This window comes from Oryx dammah, unplaced genomic scaffold, assembly GCF_014754425.2.
Source record: "Oryx dammah isolate SB20612 unplaced genomic scaffold, SCBI_Odam_1.1 HiC_scaffold_11077, whole genome shotgun sequence".
Taxonomy (NCBI): domain Eukaryota; kingdom Metazoa; phylum Chordata; class Mammalia; order Artiodactyla; family Bovidae; genus Oryx; species Oryx dammah.
Window position 1 is genome coordinate 163852 of NW_024080471.1, and position 23398 is coordinate 187249.

The window sequence follows — 23398 nt, forward strand, 5'->3', positions numbered from 1 at the left end:
ATAGAATGGAAAGACTAGAGATCTCTTCAAGAAAATTGGCGATATCAAGGAAACATTTCATGCAAGGATGGTCATGATAAAGGACAGAAATGGTAAAGACTTAACAGAAGCCAAAGAGATTAAGAAGTGGCAGGAATACACTGAAGAACTATACAAAAAAAGTCTTAACGACCCCAATAACCATGATGGTGTGGTCACTCACCTATAGCCGGATATCCTGGAGTGTGAAGTCAGGTGGGTCTTAGGAAACATTACTACAAACAAAGCTAGTGGAAGTGATGGAATTCCAGCTGAGCTATTTCAAGTCCTTAAAAATGATGTGTTGAAGTGCTGCACTCAATATGCCAGCAAATTTGGAAAACTTAGCAGTGGCCACGGGACTGTAAAATGTCAGTTTTCATTCCAATCCCAAAGAAGGGCAATGCCAGAGAATGTTCCAACTGTTGTACAATTGTGCTTGTTTCACATGCTAGCAAGATTATGCTCAAAATCCTTTAAGCTAGGCTTCAGCAGTATGTGAAGTGAAAATTTCCAGATGTACAAGCTGGGTTTAGAAAAGGCAGAGAAGCCAGATATCAAATTGCCAACATTGATTGGATCATGGAGAAAGCAAGGGAGTTCCAGAAAAACATTTACTTCTTCTTCATTGACTATGTGAAAGCCTTTGACTGTGAAAATCATAGCAAGCTGGAAAATTCTTAAAGAGACTGAAGTAAAACCAGACCACCTTACCTGTCTCCTGAGAAACCTGTATTCAGGTCAATAAGCAATGGTTAGAACCCCCATTGAACAATGGACTGGTTCAAAACTGGGAAAGGAGTATACATCAAGGCTGTATAGTGTCACCCTGCTTATTTAACTTATATGCAGAGTACATCATGTGAAATGCCGGGCAGAATGAATCCCAAGCTGGAATCAAGATTTCCAGGAGAAATATCAACAACATCAGATATGCAGATGACATCTCTCTGATGTCTAAAAGTGAAAAGGAACTAAAGATCCTCCTGATGAAAGTGAAAAAGGAGATTGAAAAAGCTGGCTTAAAAGTCAGCATTCAAAAAATTAAGATGATGGCATCCAGTCCCATGGCTTCATGGCAAATTGATGGGGGAAAAGTGGAAGCAGTGACAGATTTTATTTTCTTGGCTCAAAAATCACTTTGGATGATGACTGCAGCCATGAAATTAAAAGACACTTGCTCTTTGGAAGGAAAACTATGACAAACCTAGATAGCATGTGACAAAGCAGAGACATCACTTTGCTGACAAATGTCCATCTAGTCAAAGCTTTTCCAGTAGTCATGCATGGGTGGGAAGTTGGGCCATGAAGAAGGCTGAGCATGGAGGAATGGATGCTTTAGAACTGTGGTGCTGGAAAAGACTCTTGAGAGTCCCTTGGACAGCAAGGTGATCAAACCAGTCAAGCCTAAAGGAAATCAACCCTGAATATTCACTGGAAGGAGTGATACTGAAGCTGAAGCTCCAATAGTTTGCCCAACTGATGGGAACAGCCAACGCATTGGAAAAGACCCTGTGGTTGGGAAGGATTGAAGGCAAAAGGAAAAAGATGAGATGTTTAGATAGCTTCATTGACTCTGTGGACATGAATTTGAGCAAACTCTGACGGAGAGTGAAGGACAGGGTATCCTGATGTACTGAGGTCCATAGAGTCACAAAGAGTCGAACATGACTTAGTGAAAGAACAACAATGAACTTTAGTATGTATTGGTATATATTTCTTTATCTATAATAAGCATAATTCACAATAATTCACAAAGAATTATTTGCTTACCTTCTTTTTTTATCACAGCACCCAAAGGCTGATTTGTTTACCTACAGTTTTATTAGAATTCCCAATTCTCAGAATCCCTTTCTCCCAAACTGTGGTAGCAGGCAACGAATGATGTATGTTTGGAGGGGCAAAGGCACAATGGGGAAACAGCAATACTAACACTAGAAGAGCTCTGGCAGAGCAGATCTGCTGTTTAGTTTATGAAATTTGTTACCTGTACTAGAGTCAGAACTAAAACATAATTTCTAGGAACTTCTAAAAATTTAATTCTTATTGGAGTATGGTTGCTTTACAATGTTGTGTTAATTTCTGCTGTGCAGCAAAATGAATCAGTTATACTCTAGGAGCTTTTGAATGTGTTTTCTTTTGACAGATAAGATTCACATGTGATAAAATTCACCCACCTACTGTGTACTGTTGAGTGGATCTTATTCAAGAGTTGTGCATACTATACCAAAATCTAATTTTAAAACATTTAAAAAATAATTGTTGGACTACGCTGGTGGTTCGGTGATTAAGATTCTGAGCCCCCACTGTAGGGGATGTGGGTTTGATCCCTGGTCAGGGAAGTTCCACATGCCAAAAGGTTCAGCCAATGAATAAATAAAAATAATTGTAAAATATTTTCATCACTCCAAAGAAACCTTGTCCCTTTAACAGTCATTCTCCATTTCCACTCCTCAGACTTTTCCAAAGTGGCCACTGCCTTTGCATCTCCACCGCCTTTGCTTCCCCACCGCAACACGGGAGGCTGTCTGTGATCTACCTCTTTGCCCATACTTTAGAGCTGGCCACATGACTGTGGCATTAATGTGACTGAGGAAAGGTCATGAAACCCAGGCTAATTTAGACTTTTGACACTCCTCACGGATGGATGCCTAGATCAAGATAAAAATCAACCTGGAGTAAACTGTTTTCCCCCAGGATGTAGCCCATGATTGTAGGCTGTCAATTAAAATAAAGTAGTAATTCAGCACCACATAATTTGTGAAGTGATTGAGATTCAAATAAAAATTTGCTGGTTTTGCCTACTTTTGTTCAAGTATAAAATGTATCTAGGAATCCTTAGAGAGATATTTAATGGTAACATTCAAAAAGGACTTACTAGGGAAAAATTACTGAGGCAGCTATGACTGAAAATAAGACCAAACAGTTGTGAATCAATCTGTATTTGACAAAAGATAGAGTAGAACATTTGTATACATTTCAGGGACAGGAAGCTTCGGTGTCAACATTAAATGTTCATAAATGTCAAATGCACAATTCTGACATCCCATCCTATATCCGGGAGAATAGAAATTTTCAGCCAGTGTAGAATTGAGGAAATAATAAAGACTTGGCATCACTTGAACAGAACTGAATGCCATCTAAGATGTTAGAGCTTAAAAGTTTCCGTGAGTGTAATGTAGACTTTCGTCAACAGTCCTTTTCATTTTCTGAAGGAAATGTCTTGAAATTTACCTAACTCTCCTTTTCCTTTAACAGAACAAATGCTAACTTTAGGAGTACATGCTATCCTTTGTACTAATGATAATCTAATTTTGTTGAATGGTGTGATTTTATTATGGTTCATTTTATTTATTGTTCTTCCTTCTTGTCCAAGGGAGGTTTATAATAATATGTGGGATAGATTTTTAAAGACCAACATTTTTTACTTCATCATGCATTTTAAATTTAAAAAAAATTTCATATAATTTTTAAGGATATTTTCCATTTACAGTTATTATAAAATATTGGTTATATTCCCTGTGGTGTACAGTACATCCTTGAGCCTATCTTATACCCAGTTGTTTGTACCTCCTCTCCCCCACCCCTGTATTGCCCTTCCTCCCCACTGGTAACCACTATTAATAGTTCTCTGTAAGTCTGCTTCTTTTTGTTGTATTCACTAGGTGTATTTTTCAGATTCCACATGTAAGTGGTATCATATAGTATTTGTCTTTCTCTGTCTGACTTATTTCACTAAAACATAACACCCTCCAAGTCTATTCATGTCACTGCAAATGGTAAAATTTGGCAGTTTTTTGTGGCTGGATAGTATCTCATTGTATACGTACTCCACATCTTCTTTATCCAATTATCTGTTGATGAAATCTTAATTAGATTACTTCCATACCTTGGCAATTGTGAGTAATGCTGCTCTGAACATTGGGATGCATGTATCTTTTCAAATTAGTGTTTTTGTCTTTTTTGGATATATACCCAATAGTAGAAATGCTGGCTCACATGCTAATCTTATTTTTATTTTTTTGAGAAGCCTCAATACAGTTTTCCACAGTGACTGCACCGATTTATGTTCCCACCAACAATGTACAAGGTTTCCTTTTCTCCACATCCTTGTCAACATTGTTATTTGTGTTCTTTTTGATGACAGCTATTCTGACTTCCCTGGTGGCTCAGACGGTAAAGCATCTGTCTACAATGTGGGAGACCCAGGTTCGATCCCTGGGTTGGGAAGATCCACTGGAGAAGGAAATGGCAATCCACTCCAGTACTATTGCCTGGAAAATCCCATGGACAGAGGAGCCTGATAGGCTACAGTCCACGGGGTTGCAAAGGGTCGGACACAACTGAGTGACTTCATTCATTTTTTATTCTGACATAAGTGAGGTGATGTCTAATTATGGTTTTGATTTGCATTTCCCTGATGATTAGCAATATTGAGCACCCCTTCATGAGTCTGTTGGCTGTCTGTATTTCCTCTTTGGAAAAATATTTATTTAGTTCTTCTGTCTATTTTTTAATTGGGTTATTTTGTGTTTTTTTTTTTTTTTATGTTGAATTGTATGAGCTGTTTATATATGCTGAATACTAATCCCTGATCTGTCATGTCATTTGTAGATATCTTCTCCCATTCAGTAGGTTGATGACTATCTTTAGTGTTATGTTTGAATTCCTTTTTCTTTTCTGTGTGTGTATCTATTACAGATTTTTGGTTTGTGGTTACCATGAAGTTTTTAATATAGAAGTCTGCATTTGTATGTGCTGGTTTTAAGTTACTGATCTCTTAGTTTCAAATTCATTGCTCTTGCCCCTACTCCTTCCTTGATTGCCTGCATTTCCCTGTGACTCCTAAACTTTTACTTTCCACCCAGCCTCTGTGGCACTTCACCATATACTCTTGTGCATGCATCTTACCTTCCTAATGGGGTTATAAGCTCCTAGGTGGTGGCAAGGGCTATGCCTTCTATTTCTTCTGAGGCCCCTTGGTATCTATTGCAATATAATTTAAATTGAAAGTGATCAAAAAATTTCTGGAATGAGGATCCCATTTGTATAACACAGCATTTCTGTAAATATTAGGATAAACAGGCTTAGTGGAAATTTCAGTTAATTAATTTTTGATTACGTTTTATTGGAATATAGTTGCTTTTCAATGTTGTGATAATTTCTACTGTACATCAAAGTGAACCCGCCATATGTATACATAGATTCCCTCCTTTTTGGATTTTCTTCTCATTTAGTTGCTCCCAGAAAGCACTGAGTAGAGTTCCCTGAGCTATACCATGGGTTCTGATTAGTAATCTATTTTGTACATAGTAAAAATAGTGTATCTATGACAGTCTCAACCTCCCAGTTCGTCCCACCTCCCCTTTCTCTCTCTTGGTGTCCGTATGTTTTTTCTGTACATCCATGTCTCTATTTCTGTTTTGCAAATAAAGTTCATCATACCATTTTTCTAGGTTCCATATGTATGTGTTGATATATAATATTTCAATTAATTTAAGCTCTTTATTCACAAGAATACCAGGAAAGACTTTTTATCATATTGGATCATAAGCTATGAAGAAAGAGAATGAGTAAGATGAAATTTTCAGAAAAAAATGGTAACTCATATCTATATTTCCTTATTTTGTGGTCATAGACTGTACACCTAAGTTTAACCTTTGACCCAAACCAGATCAAGCTGGGTGTGGATAGTTAAAATAATCAGCTTGAAATTACTGCACACTCACAACACGTTTATTCTGTTGCACATAAACAAATGCCAGCTAACTTAAAATAATTTACTAGGTTAGCTCTGAGAATGAAATGGAAGGCTGGAGGAACCAGGCCTGGATATCCCTTGGGAGCCAAGGTAGTAGGATTTGACAGAGGGTTTCTTTAATGCACTGCCACTGGGATCAATAAATCCCAAATATTTTTCTTTTATTAGAACATTGCACTCAAGTTCAGGATCCTGTCGAAGAGGTCCTACTGGCCTTGCTTGGTTCAGGTTCTACTTTATAGGTCAAGATCAAAGACCTCTTGGTTAACAGTCCCACCAACCATCTACCCATGAGGAAAGACCCAAGTGCTCCAAAGAAAATTGGCTACCATTACAACAAGGAGGAAAGGCTAGTCTAGTTGTGAAGTCACCTTATGGAATATAGACAATCAGAAAAAGCAGGTGAGAGACATCTAAAGGGTAGCAGATTACAGGAGAAAGATGTTGCCCTGACAAAATAAGAAATCACTAAATGGTATTTTTCACCATGTTCTGTTCAGACTACCTGTGTCTCAAATTCTGAGACAATGAAAGGTCAGCAGCTCTTAGCCAACTCTTTAAAAAACTTGTCATTCTAGTCCCGGTTGATACATATGGGAGCTTTGTATTTCAAAGATTTGCTCTCCCAAACATTTACTGCGGGAAGAATTTCTCTGGCTCCTGTCCTGTGTGTTGAAATGTCACTCAAGGCAAGACAAAGCAAAGCAAGGCATGGCCACAGGTATCTGGTGTATAAAGGCATTTCTGTCTACTTCAGTTTGAAAACTTGCAAGGGGGATACTCCTTACCTTTTCACTCCCCTTTCCTTTCCCTCCAGAAAACTCTGACTTTTTTTAAGATCATGGTGCTTTGCCTTTGTAAATGTGTACTTTTCCTGGACAGCTGCACCTTGAATATTTAAATGAAGGACAATCTCTTATACATTAAAAATTTTAATTAATTAATTTATGACTGTGTGGCTCAGAGGGTAAAGCGTCTGCCTGCAATGCAGGAGACTTGGGTTCGATCCCTGGGTCAGGAAGATCTGTTGGAGAAGGAAATAGCAACCCACTCCAGTACTCTTGCCTCGAAAATCCCATGGACAGAGAAGCCTGGTAGACTACAGTCCATGGGATCGCAGAGAGTCGGACACGACTGAGCGATTGCTTGCGTGCTTGTGCTGGGTCTTCGCGGCTGCACGGGCTTTTCTCTACTTGCAGCAAGCGAGGACTACTCTGAAGTTGTAGTGTGCCGGCTTCTCCCTGCAGCGGCTTTTCTCGTTTTGGAGCAGGGACTCTAGGGTGCGTGGGCTTCGGTAGTTGTGGCTCCCAGGCTCAAGAGCACAGGCTCAGTACTTTTGGCCCACAGGTTTAGTTGCTCTTTGGCACGTGATATCTGCCAGGATCAGGGATCAAACCTGTGCCTCCAGCATTGGCAGGCGGACTACTTACCACTAAGCCTCCAGGGAAGCCCTGCATTTGGTTTTTTATATAACCTTTTGGCCTCCTTAGGTATTTGGTTATTGAAGTCATACATTATCTAGTTTAGGGAATTAAGACTATCTTTTCTTTAAAAGGTACTCTAAATAGGAATTGCAGAGTACCACTGTGTTGTCTCTAGAAGGAACAGAATTTATTATTTACTTTTACAATAGAGTAGGTACTGGAGAGAATAGACTTCTCAGGAAGGGCATATCTGCATACTTCAAAGGATTTTTATATTTGTAAGTATTCTGTCTGCTAACACAGTCATGTGGTCTGAGAGACTAAATTTTCGACTCTACAGTTTTGTGCACAAATTGTAATATTTCTTGGTTTTCAGTTATGAAATATTGAAAGTTAATTTGTACAGAAAGCTGTGGCAGGTGGTGACGTGATTTTTGCCCAGTACTTTGAATGTCAAGGTGAAGAAATTCACCAAGTCGCAGGTAAATTGATGACTATAGCTATGGCTCTTTTGAAAAAGTGAAAGTGAAGTCGCTTAGTCGTGTCTGACTCTTTGCGACCCCATGAATTATAGCCTACCAGGCTCCTCTGTCCATAAGATTTTCCAGGCAAGTGTACTGGAGTGGGTTGCCATTTCCTTCTCCAGGGGATCTTCCTGACTCAGGGATTGAACCCAATTCTCCTGCATTCTAGGCAGAGGCTTTAATTGTCTGAGCCACCAGGGAAGTCTCTCTTATGGTAGCCAAATTCCTCAGCATCTAATTAGGGACATGCATGAATAGAAGAATGACATTCCTACTCTCTTCACCTATGTTCTGATGAAACTACAGCCAAGAGAATGGTTTGGCAAAATCTGTGGATAAAGAGGACTCTGTTGAACCTGACTGTGAAGCTGGCATGGTGGAGGGAGACAGAAAGTAAAGATGACCGGGAGGCCCTGTCGAGGGCAGGAAGTTCAGGCCTTGGGCCTCCAAATCCATTACCATTTAGACTACTTCAGGATTTATAAAGAATGAATGTTTTCAAGTTCTTTTAAAATATAATTTTGATACCAAAACCCAGTCAAAATTAAAAACAAAAGAGACAAATCTCATTTATGACTTTAACCCTCCCCCAAAGAGACTGACATAATCAAAATAGAGCCTGAACCAGGGAAGTTTTAGTCTACTAATTCAAGGATGATTCAATAGTAGAAAATAGAGATTTTATTAAAATTAAAAAGAGAAAAAAATCACCATCATCTCCATATGCACTGGAAATGCATTTGAGAAAAACATAATACACATTCTTTATAATAACACTTGAAAGTAGAAACTTTTGTCCTTAAGTTTGTGGAATATATCTATCTGAGCCTCAGAAGCAATACCATGGCACGTGAAGTCTTTTCCATTAAAGTTAGAAACTGGACAAAGATATATACTCTGATTATTTAACATTATTCTGTATGCCTTGTCTTACACAAAGGCAAAAAAAAATTAGACATATGAGAATCCAAAGTAAGGGGTTTGTAGATGGCTATATGACTGTATTGTATTATCAGTTGTATATACCCAAGAAAATCATCGAAGGATCTAATTCAAATAAGAGATTTTATAATAAGGTAATAGAATCCAAAATTAACATACAGATAGTAATAGCTTTTATACATACAAACAGAGGTAAAGAAATAAGCCTAATTATAATGTTAGCAAAAAGAATAAACTATATAAAAATAAAATAAAAAGAAACATTGAGGGAAACTTTAAACACTAGAACACAAAACAGATTGAACAAATGCAAAGATATGAAATGGAAAGTAGACTCAACATCATAAAAGGAATTTCTCCCCTTAAATCAATTTATAATTTAACTCAGTCATAATGAAAGCACTATCAGATTTTAGAATCAAACTGATTCAGAAGTTCATATAAAAAAGTAAACAAACAAGTGAAAATCACTCAGTTGTGTCCAGCTCTTTGCAACCCCATGGACTCTACAGTCCATGGAATTCTCCAGGCTGGAATACTGGAGTGGGTAGCCTTTCCCTTCTTCAGGGGATCTTCCCAACTCAGGGATTAAACCCAGGTCTCCCACATTGCAGGGAGATTCTTTACCAACTGAGCCACAAGGGAAGCCCAAGAATACTGGAGTGGGTAGCCTATCCCTTTTCCAAGAGATCTTCCTGACCTAGGAATCAAACTGGGGTCTCCTGCATTGCAGGCGGATTCTTTACCAACTGAGCTTTCAGGGAAGCCCCCAAAAACAAGAAGAGCCAAGAAAATATTGAAAAGGTGTGCAGTGATAGAGAGGAAAGAAAGTATTTGCACTGAAACTTGAAATATATTAAAAATGCTTAAGGAATAATTCTCTGGTGGTCAAGTGGTTAATTCTTTGCACTGTCACTGCTGTGGGTACAGGTTCAAGCCCTGGTCAGGGAACCAAGATCCCTCAAGCCACATGGATTGGCCAAAAGAAATAGAAAGACTTAATAGTTAAACAAATTTGGTAATGATGGGTGACTAGACAGATCATTGGAATAGAAAGAAAAATCCAGAAACACCCATATATACCCAAGAATTAGATAGGAATTACAAATGACTTTTCACCTATGAAACAACACATATCATTCAGAGAATGCTGAGAAATTCAAGTTAAAGCCAACAAATTGGCAAAAATCCAGAAGTTTCACAGCACACCCAAAGTTGCTGGGGCTCAGATAAATTGGTTTAATCCCTTGAAGTCAATTTGCTAATACTAATTACAATTACAAATCTATATTTGTAGTTGACTCAGCAATTCTTTTCAGATATGTATAAAGATATATGTGAATGTGAGGTTATTCATTACAGCATTGTTTTTCATTGGGAGCAGTGGTTAAAGAATTAAGAATTACTGGGACACAACGTAGCCGAAAGAAAGGAGTGAGGATGGTTATTACGCACTGATGTGAAAGATCTTCAAGGTATTTTTCAAGTGAGAAAAAGCAAGACACATACCAATATATATATAACATGCTGTTTTTGTGTGTCTAAAAAAAATTAGAGGGAATCTGTATTTGAGTTAGCTTATGTATTTATAAGGTAATTCTGTGTGAGTGTGTGCTAAGTTGCTTCAGTTCTAGAAAGATACAAGAGAAACAAGAAGCGTTCATTACCTTTGAAGGGTATGGAAATTAGACAGGAACTAGGTAGAGGGAGACTGTATATCTTGTCATTTTTTTTCCATTTTGAACCAAATGAATGTTTTGTTGAAAAAAAGGATATCTAAGACTATTTGCTCATTTTTGCTTGTTATATTCATAAAGAAACTCTTGAAGGGGACTTCCCTGGTAGTCCAGTGGTTAAGAATCCACCTGCCAATGCAGGGGACATGGATTCCATCCCTGATCTGAGAAGATCCCACATGCCGTGGTGCAGCTAAGCCCGTGTGCTATAACTACTAAGCCTGTGCTCTAGAGCCCGGGAGCAGGAGCCACAATTACTGTAACCCAAGTCTAGAGCCTGTACTCTGCAGCAAGAGAAGCCCTGCAGTGAGAAGCCTGCACGTAGCACAAGGAAGACCCAGTGCAAAAAAATAAATAAATACGTTCTTTTGAAAGAAAAGAAACTCTGGAGGGATACTTAAGTTGGTAAACATTGTGACGTGCTGCCTACCCTCCCTCCAGACCCCCTTTAGGAATGAAAGGTTTCTTGCCCCCGAAACTGTAACTGAAGGGCTGTTGACAGATGGCTTCAGGTAACAGCCCCCAGGGGTAATGGTTGCCCCTTTTGAATGGAGTCACCTCACCTGAGGTCACGCCCCCTTCCCAGGTGGCCTGCAATTGGTGAGTTATCAACATGGGGCTGTGAAGGGCCAGCTCCTCTTGCCCCAACTCTGAGAGGTCAGCCGGCTTTGGAAATCTCCTTAGCCCTTAACTCTGTATGGTGGCTTGCCTTCTCTTGCTGCTGTCTGTTCTCTTCCAATGAGAGCACTCTTAATAAACCTGCTCTTGCTAAGATCTTCTTCATGGGGAACTCAACATGCAACAAGAATCCAAAAGAGTCATTTCCTGTGTTTGGCTTGGGGTGGGAACCTGGTGAATGGGGATAAATTTAGGAAGGAGACTTCACTCTATGCCTTTAAAAAAAATTTTGAAGTGTAGTTGATTTACAGTGTCGTGTTAGTTATAGGTGTACAGCACCGTGATTGAGTTGTACATATATTATGTGTATATATATACGTATGTATATATACAACTACCTATATATATACATACACACATATATATGTATTCTTTTTAGATTCTTTCCCTTATAGGTTATTACAAAATATTGATTATAGTTCTCCATGCTATGCAGTAGGTGCCTGTTGGTTATCTATTTTATATTTAGTATGGCACCCCACACCAGTGCTCTTGCCTGGAGAATCCCATGAACAGGGGAGCCTGGAGGGTTGCAGTCCATGGGGTCGCGGAGAGTCGGACACGACTGAGCAACTTCACTTTCACTTTTCACTTTCATGCGTTGGAGAAGGAGGTGGCGGCCCACTCCAGTGTTCTTGCCTGGAGAGTCCCAGGGACGGCGGAGCCTGGTGGGCTGCCGTCTATGGCACTGCACAGAGTCGGACACGACTGGAGCGACTTAGCAGCAGCAGTGGCAGTGCATATATGTTTATTCCGAACTCCTATTGTATCCTTTTTATAATATAAAAAACATTTTTTTTGGAAACACGTGGATATAGTACTTATTCAAATCAGAAATAAAAATTCTAAAGTTAACTTGATATGTCAGTGATCTCTTATCCTTTTCCTTGTGTATTTTTAGGGAACTTTTAATATTTTAATTTAGGAGGAGCTGTTTTAAATCTAGAATACCATGCCTTACCATACTCTAAGTATGCTTTTTCTTTTTTTCCGCTTAGGACCCACTGAGAGACGCCCGCTTGATCTCACGTCACAATGGAATTGAAAAAGTCGCCTGACGGTGGCTGGGGCTGGGTGATTGTGGCTGTCTCCTTCTTCACTCAGTTTTTGTGTTATGGATCGCCGTTAGCTGTTGGTGTCTTGTACATAGAATGGCTGGACGCCTTTGGTGAAGGAAAAGGAAAAACGGCCTGGATTGGATCCCTTGCAAGTGGAGTTGGCTTGCTTGCGAGTAAGTGGGTAACTTTGTGCTTCTCCTCACTCATTAATCGTTTAATTACATAATTGTTTCCTGCCTCATTAACACTGTACAAGGCATAGGAGGCTCAAGTATTTTTTAAAAAGTATAATACCTACTTTTCTGCTTTCACTGAGATTATAAACCTCTCCTTCACTGTAATAGTGTGTCTGACCCACAGTCATGTCTGACTTTTTGCGACTCTATGGACTGTAGCCCACCAGGCTCCTCTGTCCATGGGAATTTCCAGGCCAGAATAGTACAGTGGGTTGCCATTTCCTTCTCCAGGAGATCTTCCTGACCCAGGGACCAAACCCAAGTCTCTCGCATTGCAGACAGATTCTTTACCGTCTGAGCTACCAGGGAAGCCCTCACTGTACTAAATCGTGTGAAAATACAGAAATTCCATAAGATATTGAAGAATGCATATCTTTATTCATTTATTTGCTGCTGTGTACTAGACATTGATGCTGGATATGAAAGGATGAATGGCTAACGCATCATTTATTTCTGCCTTAAAGAGGTTCAGTCTAGTGAGACACAAATACTTCCACAAGTAAGAAAGATACAAGGGCGCGAGGACAGTGATCCACGTATGTCCGATGAATGCTGGTGACCAAAAGGCCAAATGTTTTGCATCAGTCCTGGAAACAGTTCCTCTGTGGTTCATAGTTACTCCTCTCTGATTCAGATATACTGTGATCAGATTTCATGTCCTACATTTGTGTCACCTTCTTAAGAAAAATTTGACATGGCAAAGGGTAGTCCCATCTCACAATGATGACACCATTAAGGGTTTAAATGTAGTGTTATGTATGTGATGCATTTTGTGTGACCTTTATATAATGTATCCAGAAGTAATATTCTTGATTCGCACTTACCAAGTATGATACAATAGTGATTCTTAACATCTTTAGAGAGCGTAGTGGAGGGTTTTTGGTTTTTTTTTAAGGATTATATGCACTTCAATTTCTAGAGTTGTAGTTTGAACTCTGCAGTATATTTAGTGATTGTCAGTCTAACTTACTTGGAACTGGTTAAGAACAGACATGCTAAAACGTAGCCCTGGAGTCTCTTTCTGTGCTTTGAACTTGACATGATGACTCATTGAGCAAATCACAATCTCTGTTCTTATGGGAAAATAAGGACAACGCATGTGGTGATTTATAAGATCTTTTTGCAGCTCTAAAATGATTTCCACAGAAAATGCAATGGCTATTCCTTCTTTTAAATTTGTTGTCTTTCCTGATCACTAAAGGGGACTTCTTAGAACTAAATAAAACATAAACAGTTGCTTCCAACTGATGCATTACTTTGTTAAATTAAAAACAAGACTTGAAAAACAATGCTGGATCATCTGGCCATGTCAGATAAGATAACTAAGCATAACTAAACAAATGAAAATAACACTGTCATAAGCTTAAGAAAAACAGGAAACATTTGCCAAGATTTGTTTGCAAGAATTTTTCAAAATGTGGGCTGTTTGTAAAGCTGTCGGAGTACAAGTGAATGGTGGTTGATATGTCTGAAAGTATAATTTTTAGAGAATGATCTGGTGAGAAGAGAATTTTTAAATGTTTTCCAATTAGTCATCATTTCTATTAGCAAATTCAAAGTTAAATAGGAATGCAATTACTTGCCTTCCAGCAAGAGTCAAAGGGTAATTGAAATACTACCTCCATTAGCACATACCTGGAGAACAGAGCTCTTTTTCATGAAGTTTGTCCAGGTAGGACTTGAGGGTTTGAGGGTTCAGGGAAGCTAAGATCATCTTAGGGATGGGTAGGGTGGTCAGAGCTGACATTGAGATTCTGAACTGTGGCTTTCCACTTTCTGCAGGTTCCCAGGTGAATGATTAGTTTGTCTCAGGGCCACGAGCAGCCCTCTTCACTTATAGGCAGGACCAGATACGTAATTTGCAAGCCCATGTACAAAATGAAAATTCAGGACCTTCTGTTAAAAAAGTTAAGAATTTCCAGATAGCAAGAGCAGGGCAGCAGACCAAGTGCATGGCCCTTTTTAGAGCCAAGTCCTGTCCCGCTGGTTGGGCTGGAGAGAGAGTATCCCACTGAATGTCCAGGGAGTGAACAAGTACTGAGGGAAATGTTGGGCTGAAGTCAGAGTTAGTCTGAGCCCTGGCTCCACTACCCTATAACTGAGGGACCACATGCAAGTCACTTATCTTCAGTGTCTAGGCTAGATGAGGAGACACTTAGACCAGCTAATCAAACTTTTGAAGATAAACATGGACTATGGAGACCAGAGGGTTCCAGAATGGGGAAGCAGTGAGAAGAAAATGCTGACGGGAGACCTAAGACTTACGGGTGTGTGTGTGTGTGTGTGTGTGTGTGTGTGTGTACATGCAAATGTGCCTGTGTGCACTTTAGTTAGTGGCCACTGAATATCCGTGTTGTTGGCCTCTCTTGGCTCTTCATAGCATAAATTAGGGGACAAATCCTGAGAGCTACGGTAATACAACGTTAGCGAGAGGTGTTGAGCAGTGTTTGAGCCACGTCCAGCTTCTACTTTGTCTACCACTTTGTCCTACGCAGCAACAAACAGATCAGTACTACCTTGGAAACAGAAAAAGTACACCTCCCGATGTTTATCAGTGATTCTTTTTCTTTTAACTCTATTAACTTACTCTTGGCTGTGCCGCATCTTTGCTGCTGCACATGAGCTTTCTCTAGGTGGTGGAGGGTGGAGACCACTTTCCGACTTCTCATTGCAGTAGCTTCTCTTGTTGCGGAGCTCGGGCTCAGTAGTCGTGGGGCACAGGCTTAGTTGTCCCGTGGAATGTGACATCTTCCCGGAACAGGGATAGAACCCATGTCCCTTGCCTTGGCAGATGGATTCTGGACCAGTGGACCACCAGGGAAGTCCTATCAGTGATTCTAAAATAGGGAGATAATCAGAATCATTCGCAGAAAATTTCAGCATATAAATGCCTAGATTAGACCTTAGGTATTCTAATTCAGTTTATAATGGGGCCCACAGACCTGATTTTTTTTTTCAAGAAGCTTCCAAAGTGATTTTCAAGTTGGAACTACCACTGGCTTAAGCCCTCTCTACTTAGATTTCATTCTGGCATTTTTTGATATTTTTCAAATATATGATTGCTGTTGTCTTATTTAGAAGGAGAAACACTGTAGGTTTCTACTTGAATGTGTCACTGTGCTCATTCTATCTAAATCATGACAAATAAATTGTGTCCAGTGGCTCCAGTCTGGTGTGTGTATCCTTTTTGATAAAAATTAATATAATTTGTACATATATGTGTGTGTGTGTGCATATATGTATTTATATAAGTACATCTTTGATAGTTGTTCTTCAATTTAGGAGTATATATGAATTACTTGAGCTTTAAAAAGCCCATTTCTTACTCATCAGTGCTGTGAGAGTGGGGATGGTCCCAAGAATCTTCATTTTTTATCATTAAATATATATATGTATTTATTTATTTATTTGGCTGCTCAGGTCTTAGCTGTGGCATGCTGGATCTCTGATCTTTGTTGCTACATGTGAGATCTGGTTCCCTGACCAGGAATCAGGCCCGGGCTCCCTGCATTGGGAGTGCAGAGTCTTAGCCACTAGACCACTAGGGAAGTCCTAGGAATCTTCATTTTAACTAGCTCCCCAGACGATTCTTCTGCAGCAAGCTATATCATAGCCGAGAAACACGAATTGTTTTCTTTACCCACTTTTGTCCAGAGAAGGTCTGGTAGGTGTCATCCTTACCAATTTTGTGATCCAACCTCTGGAGATGATAGCTGAGCAAGTATATCTACATAGGGACATCACCAGATGGCCAACACCGAAATCAAATTGATTATATTCTTTGCAGCCAAACAAAGGTGGAGAAGCTCTATACAGTCAGCAAAAACAAGACCAGGAGCTGACAGTGGCTCAGATAATGAACTCCTTATTGCCAAATTCAGACTTAAATTGAAGAAAGTGGGGAAAACCACTAGACCATTCAGGTATGACCTAAATCAAATTCCTTATAACTACACAGTGGAAGTGACAAAGAGATTTAAGGGACTAGATCTGATAGACAGAGTGCCTGATGAACTATGGATGGAGGTTCGTGACATTGTACAGGAGACAGGGATCAAGACCATCCCTAAGAAAAAGAAATGCAAAGCAGCAAAATGGCTGTCTGAGGAGGCCATACAAATAGCTGTGAAATGAAGAGAAGCCAAAAGCAAAGGAGAAAAGGAAAAATATAAGCATCTGAATGCAGAGTTCCATAGAATAGCAAGATAAGACAGCCTTCCTCAGTGATCACTGCAAATAAATAGAGGAAAACAGTAGAATGGGAAACACTAGAAATCTCTAAGAAAATTAGAGATATATTTTCATGCAAAGGAGCATTTCATGCAAAGATGGGCTCAATAAAGGACAGAAATGGTATGGACCTAACAGAAGCCAAGGATATTAAGAAGAGGTGGCAAGAATACACAGAAGAACTGCACAAAAAAGATCTTTACGACCCAGATAATCACGGTGGTATGATCACTCACCTAGAGCCAGACATCTTGGAATGTGAAGTCAAGTGGGCCTTAGGAAGCATCACTATGAACAAAGCTAGTGGAGGTGATGGAATTCCAGTGGAGCTGTTTCAAATCCTGAAAGATGATGCTGTGACAGTGCTGCACTCAATATGCCAACAAATTTGGAAAACTCAGCAGTGGCCACAGGACTGGAAAAAGTCAGTTTTCATTCCAATCCCAAAGAAAGGCAATGCCAAGGAATGCTCAAACTACCACACAATTGCGCTCATCTCACATGCTAGTAAAGTGATGCTCAAAATTCTCCAACCCAGGCTTCAGCAATACGTGAATCATGAACTTCCAGATGTTCAAGCTGGTTTTAGAAAAGGTAGAGGAACCAGAGATCAAACTGCCAACATCTGCTGGATCATGGAAAAAGCAAGAGAGTTCCAGAAAAACATCTATTTCTGCTTTATTGACTATGCCAAAGCCTTTGACTGTGTGGATCACAATAAACTGTGGAAAATTCTGAAAGAGATGGGCATACCAGACCATCTGACCTGCCTCTTGAGAAACCTGTATGCAGGTCAGGAAGCAACAGTTAGAACTTGACATGGACCAACAGACTGGTTCCAAATAGGAAAAGGAGTACATCAAGCTGTATATTGTCACCCTGCTTATTTAACTTCTATGCAGAGTACATCATGAGAAATGCTGGGGTGGAAGAAGCACAGCTGGAATCAAAATTGCTGGGAGATATATTGATAACCTCAGATATGCAGATGACACCACCCTTATGGCAGAAAGTGAAGAAGAACTAAAGAGCTTCTTAATGAAAGTGAAAGAGGAGAGTGAAAAAGTTGGCTTAAAGCTCAACATTCAGAAAACGAAGATCATGGCATCTGGTCCCATCACTTTATAGCAAATAGATGGGGAAACAGTGGAAACAGTGGCTGACTTTATTTTTCTGGGCTCCAAAATCGCTGCAGATGGTGATTGCAGCCATGAAATTAAAAGACGCTTAATCCTTGAAAGGAAAGTTACGACCAACCTAGACAGCATATTAAAAAGCAGAGACATTACTTTGTCAAGAAAGGTCCGTCTAGTCAAGGCTATGGTTTTTCCAGTAGTCATGTATGGATGTGAGAGTTGGACTGTGAAGAAAGCTGAGTGCTGAAGATGATGCTTTTTGAACTGTGGTGTTGGAGAAGACTCTTGAGAGTCCCTTGGACTGCAAGGAGATCGAACCAGTCAATCCTAAAGGAGACCAGTGCTGGGTGTTCATTGGAAGAACTGATGTTGAAGCTGACACTCCAATACTTTGGCCACTTGATGCAAAGAGTTGACTCATTTGAAGAGACCTTGATGCTGGGAAATATTGAGGGCAGGAGGAGAAGGGTATGACAGAGGGTGAGATGGTTGGATGGCATCACCGACTCAATGGACCTGGATTTGGGTGGACTCTGGGAGTTGATGATGGACAGGGAGGCCTGGCGCACTGCGGTTCATGGGGCCACAAAGAGTCGGACACGACTGAGCGACTGGACTGAACTGAAGTATAGCAGGAGTACTTTGCCAAGCAACATACAAATTCTCCTTTTAAAAAATATTTGTTTAACTGTATTTATCTGGCTGCACCGAGTCTTAGCTGTGGCATGTGGGATCTTTAGCTGTAGCATGTGAACTCTTAGCTGTGGCATGTGGGATCTAGTTCTGTCACCAAGGATCGAACCTTGGCCCCCCTGAATTGGGAGCATGGAGTCTTAGCCACTGAACCACCGGGGAAGTCCCACAAATTCTGTTTTTCATCTGTTTGTCCCTTTAGTTTGAAAAGTGCCCCTTGTGTGTCTGGCAGTCACCTTCGCTTACTTTATCCTTATAACAATACACTCTGTGTGTGTGTGTGTGTGTGTGAGAGAGAGAGAGAAAGTCGCTCAGTCATGTCTGACTCTTTGCGACCCCATGGACTATACAGTCCATGGAATTCTCTAGGCCAGAATACTGGAGTGGGTAGCCTTCCCCTTCTCCAGGGGGTCTTCCCAACCCAGGGATCGAACCCAGATACAATACAGTGAAGCAGGCGTTATTGTCCTTAGGGTTTTGTGACCTGCCCAAGATGAAGTACACTGTCTAAGGGTTTTTTCTGACCTGTTAAATCTGTTTCTTCATCTTTAAATGGGAGATAATGGAAGTACCTACTTCATAGGATTGCTTTGTAGAAAAACAGAGATGGTGCTTGGCATATGGTAAGTACTCAACAAATATTACTAAGTAGAGAACAGCAGTTCCCCACAAATAAAATTACTCTCCCAGGCAGTTCCAACCATGCTGTAGACTCTGCAAAAGAAAGGGACCCTTCAGTATGAAAGATGAAGACACATCTAGGGCAATGGGCAGGCGGGGGACTGTCAAGATTGTACCTGCCTGTGTGCTAAGCTGTTTCAGTCGTGTCTGACTCTTTCTGGCCCCAAGGACTGTTAGCCTGCCAGGCTCCTCTGTCCATGGGATTCTCCAGGCAAGAATACTGGAGTGGGTTGCCATTTCGTTCTCCAGGGAATCTTCCTGACCCAAGGATCAAACCTGTGTCTTTTATGTCTCCTGCATCAACAGGCAGGTTCTTTACCACTAGCACCACCTGGGAAGCCTGAAGATTGTACCTAAGCATATGGAATTTAAAGCCCACCAATTTTCTTTAACAAATCTAGTGAATAGACTTGCAATAGTGAATAGTGAAAAGACATGCAATTCTTATCTTTACACTCTTTGTAATCTTAATTCTTTTTCTTTGAAACTTGAGTAACTGAGAAATACTAAGAAGTAGGCCTCGCATCTGGGTTGTTTTTCCAGATGATCTTTGGGATGAATAAAGCTGAATATTAAGGATTTGGTCTCCCTAGGTTATACATCATCATTACAGACACTCAGAGAGCCTGGTCTCTATGTTAGGGACGCCCAGACAGGAGATATCTTCTCTGCTATGAGTCGTTTATAATCTCAAGAAAGAGACAGGGAAAAAGGGTCGTGATCCTTTGAGACATCACCGCAAATACCAAGAATAGCAAGAACAAGACAGTCTGTATGGGCTGGGCAAGGCAGATGGGCAGGGAGCAGGCAGTCCAAGGAGAGTCCATGAATGCGGAGGCCTGGTGTCCACACTGCACGTGACATGGTCCGGTAGAGTAAATTTGGCTGGAGAAGGAGAGAGTGTGTTAGGTGTGACACAGGTGTGATAGGTATATAACACTGTTAGGTATAGCCAACAGGTGTGACAGTAGGTGTCAACTTGGCTAGGCTACATTCTGTGGTTGTTGAAACACCCATGGAGGTGTGGCTGTGAAGGTGTTTTATAGATGTGCTCTAAGTCCATAGTCAGTTGACTCTAAGTCAGAGAGATTATCCTGAATAAACTAGATGGATCTGATTCAATTTGTTGAAAGGCTTTATGAGCATAAGGGAGCTTTTCAGAAGAAGAAATTCTGCCTGCGGGCTGTGGCTTCATCCTGTGGGAGAGAGTTCCAACCTGCCCCTACTGATGCTTGTCCTGTGGATGCCATACTTGCCTCACCAAGCCCCACAACCGCATAAGCCACTTCCTTGCAGTAAATCTCCTAACGTACGTCTACTTCTGGTTCAGTTTCTCTGCTCAGAATCTGGAGGATACAGAAGGAATGGAAGGTCACTGAACCAAAGGGCAATCATGGCCTTATATATACATATTTTGTTATTGTTGTTGCCCTGGATCTTCGTTGCTGCACACAGGCTTTCTCTAGTTGTGGAGACTGGGGGCTACTCTCTAGTTGCCATGCATGGGCTTCTCATTGCACTGGCTTCTCTTGCTGTCGAGCAAAGGCTCTAGGCGTGCAGGCCTTGAGAGTTGTGGTTCGTGGGCTCTAGAGCTCAAGGGCTGCAGTAGTTGTGGCACGTGGACTTGGTTGCTGCACCGTGTGTGGGATGTTCCCGGAGCAGGGATCAACTGTGTGTCCGCTGCATTGGCAGGCTAATTCTTATCCACTGTACCACTGGGGAGGAAGACCCTTTATTAATTTTTATTGGAGTATATTTGTGTTACAATACTGTGTTAATTTCTGCTCTACATATATACAGTGGAATATTATTCAGTCTTTTATTAAATTGAGAGAAAGCACTCTTTGGTAATTCTTCAAATTCAAGGAAAAGGGTGGGGCCATTTTCCCAACAACAGAGATGCTGATGGAACAGAGGGATCTTTTGTTCTGCAGTTTTGTACTCCAGATAGATTGAGTAGTCCCTTCCCTCTCATTTTTTTGCCCTTAGTTCCTTTAAAGGTCTTCAAATTGCTAAGGAGTCAGTACATCTATCCCTGGGTTAATACAATGAGTCAGGATAGCCAGCAGACTTGCTGCCTGAGTTGCAAGTGTTGGCAGAGCTGAGTTTGAGTGTATCTATACAATTTTACCCCCAAGTACTGTAGACTCCTTTGTCTAGGGCTGAATTTCTGCCTCCTGTTACATTGGCCCGCTCCCAGTGTGCTAGGCAGGTCTACGGTTGATTGGTGCGAATCGTGTAGGTTTTGCTGACTTGAAAAAAGCAAACGTGCGTAATATGCCAAACCAGCCCACAAGCAAAGGTGATCAGTATACTTGAGAGCAAGGATTTGAGTGGGCGTGGCTCTGTAGTGCCTTTCTCTTCCTCAGGAAGATAAAATTTCTGGTCTTAGCAAGAGTGAGGAACCTGCATTGTTGGGCCCCCTGCATTGTAAGTGGAGGGATGGGTGTCCTGAACCCAAGCAGTCTACTCTGTTAGGGAACCTTTACAGCACTGTAAGCACACAGCCTGGTTATAATTTCATTACACACACACACACACACACACACAGAATGTATGTTCTCAATTGCTTCAGTCGTGTTCCACTCTTTGTGACCCCATGGACTGTAGCCTGCCAGGCTCCTTTGCCCATGGTATTTTCCTGGCAAGAATACTGGAGTGGATTGCCATGCCCTCCTCCAGGATCTTCCCAACCTAGGAATTGAATCCACATCTCCTACGTTGTAGGCAGATTCTTTATTGCTGAGCCACCAAGGAAGCCACATATATATATATGTCACATTTCAACCTGCTATAATTTCATTCTTTTAAGAATATTTTTGATGTGGATCATTTTAAAAAACTTTATTGAATTTGTTTCTGTTGTTTGTTGAAGCAAGAATAATATTGCTTCTATTGTCTATGTTCTGGATTTTAGCCTGGAGGCCTGCGGAGCTTAGCTCTCCAGCCAGGGATCAAACCTGCACCCCCTGCATTGGAAGCACAGAACCTTAACCACTGGACCACCAGCGAAGTCCCTATAATTTATTTCTCATTCTAATATCAATAGAGTGAGATATTTCTACGCCCTGTGGCAGGTCAGGCCATCCTACCACTCTGGGGACTCTCTGAATCTTTTTTGGGGGGAGAAGTTCATGGAAGTTGATTTATTTTTCAAAGGAGATAATTTCTTTCCCAAAGCTTTCTTACTAAATTTATAAGCTGGAAAACTGCATTATGGTTCTGTTGCCTCTATTGAGAATGTTTTTCATTTCCTTTGTCAATATAACCATACTTCACAGCCCAGTTCAAGAGTCAGTTCATTGGCCCATGATGATCTCTCTTTTCTGGAATTCCCAAACACATGATCTGAAACTTTCTTTTGGGACTTAATCACCCATGACCTTAGGTTTGGACCTTAGTTTATCCTTTTGGCCTAGCTTGGAAACTGTGTGTGTTCTTCTCTGTGTCCTTTTCTACCATGATACGAGAGCTGGTGCCATGAGACTGCACACCAGGGTTGTGTGGTCCAGAGCAGCAATTAGCCATATGTGGCTGCTGGGTACTTAGAATGTGGCTATTTCAAGATGAGATGTGATGTAAATGTCACAAATACATACTGGATTTCAAAGACTTAGTACAAAATAAAGGAGTGTAAAATATCTCTAATGATATTGAAATGTTGAAGGGATAATGTTTTTGATACAGTTAGGTAAAATATATTATTGACATCAATTTTACCTCTTTTCTTTTTCTCATGGAGTTACTAGAAACTTTAATATTCCGTGTGTGGCTTCTTATTTTTCTGTTTTGCCGCAATGCTTCTCTAACAGATGCTTGGTAAATAGTGGGGGAATGGTAATGGTCAAATATTTACTTTTTTGTTTGCTTAATGCAGCCTTAAATTTATGTTACTGTTCATAGCAAATTTTAAAATTTTACTCAGTGTATTCTTCCTCCTTGCTAATCTCAAGCACCAGCAAAAATTTAACACTGTTCTTCCCATGTCACCCTGAAGGGCTAAAGGAAACAGTTTCATCCCTTTCTAGTAGTTCATTCTGACTTCCTTAAACCAACTCATCCTTCTCATTTTCTAATTCACCCTTGGTCATAACAAAACACTTTTTCCATTGGAGTTTTCATTTTCATTTCCCTCATTGACTGAGAATAATATCAGTCAGTCTGATCTTCAGATGGCTATGAACAAATGGTTTTATATTTTTGTTTCATTTTGTATTTAAGAGGTTGTAAGGCTTCCCTTTGGAGAAGGCAATGGCACCCCACTCCAGTACTCTTGCCTGG

At 40.5% G+C, this 23398-nt stretch overlaps 1 protein-coding gene across 1 annotated transcript in view; it reads left to right on the forward strand.

Moving 5' to 3' along the window:
- Positions 1-11974: 11974 nt before the first annotated feature.
- The window catches only part of LOC120860510 (monocarboxylate transporter 9), a 46374-nt gene continuing 34950 nt past the window's right edge, over positions 11975-23398 (forward strand). Inside the window, exon 1 of the mRNA XM_040236344.1 lies at positions 11975-12314. Coding sequence (XP_040092278.1) covers positions 12119-12314 — 196 coding nt within the window. The 5' untranslated portion in view covers positions 11975-12118. The remainder of the gene's footprint in view (positions 12315-23398) is intronic.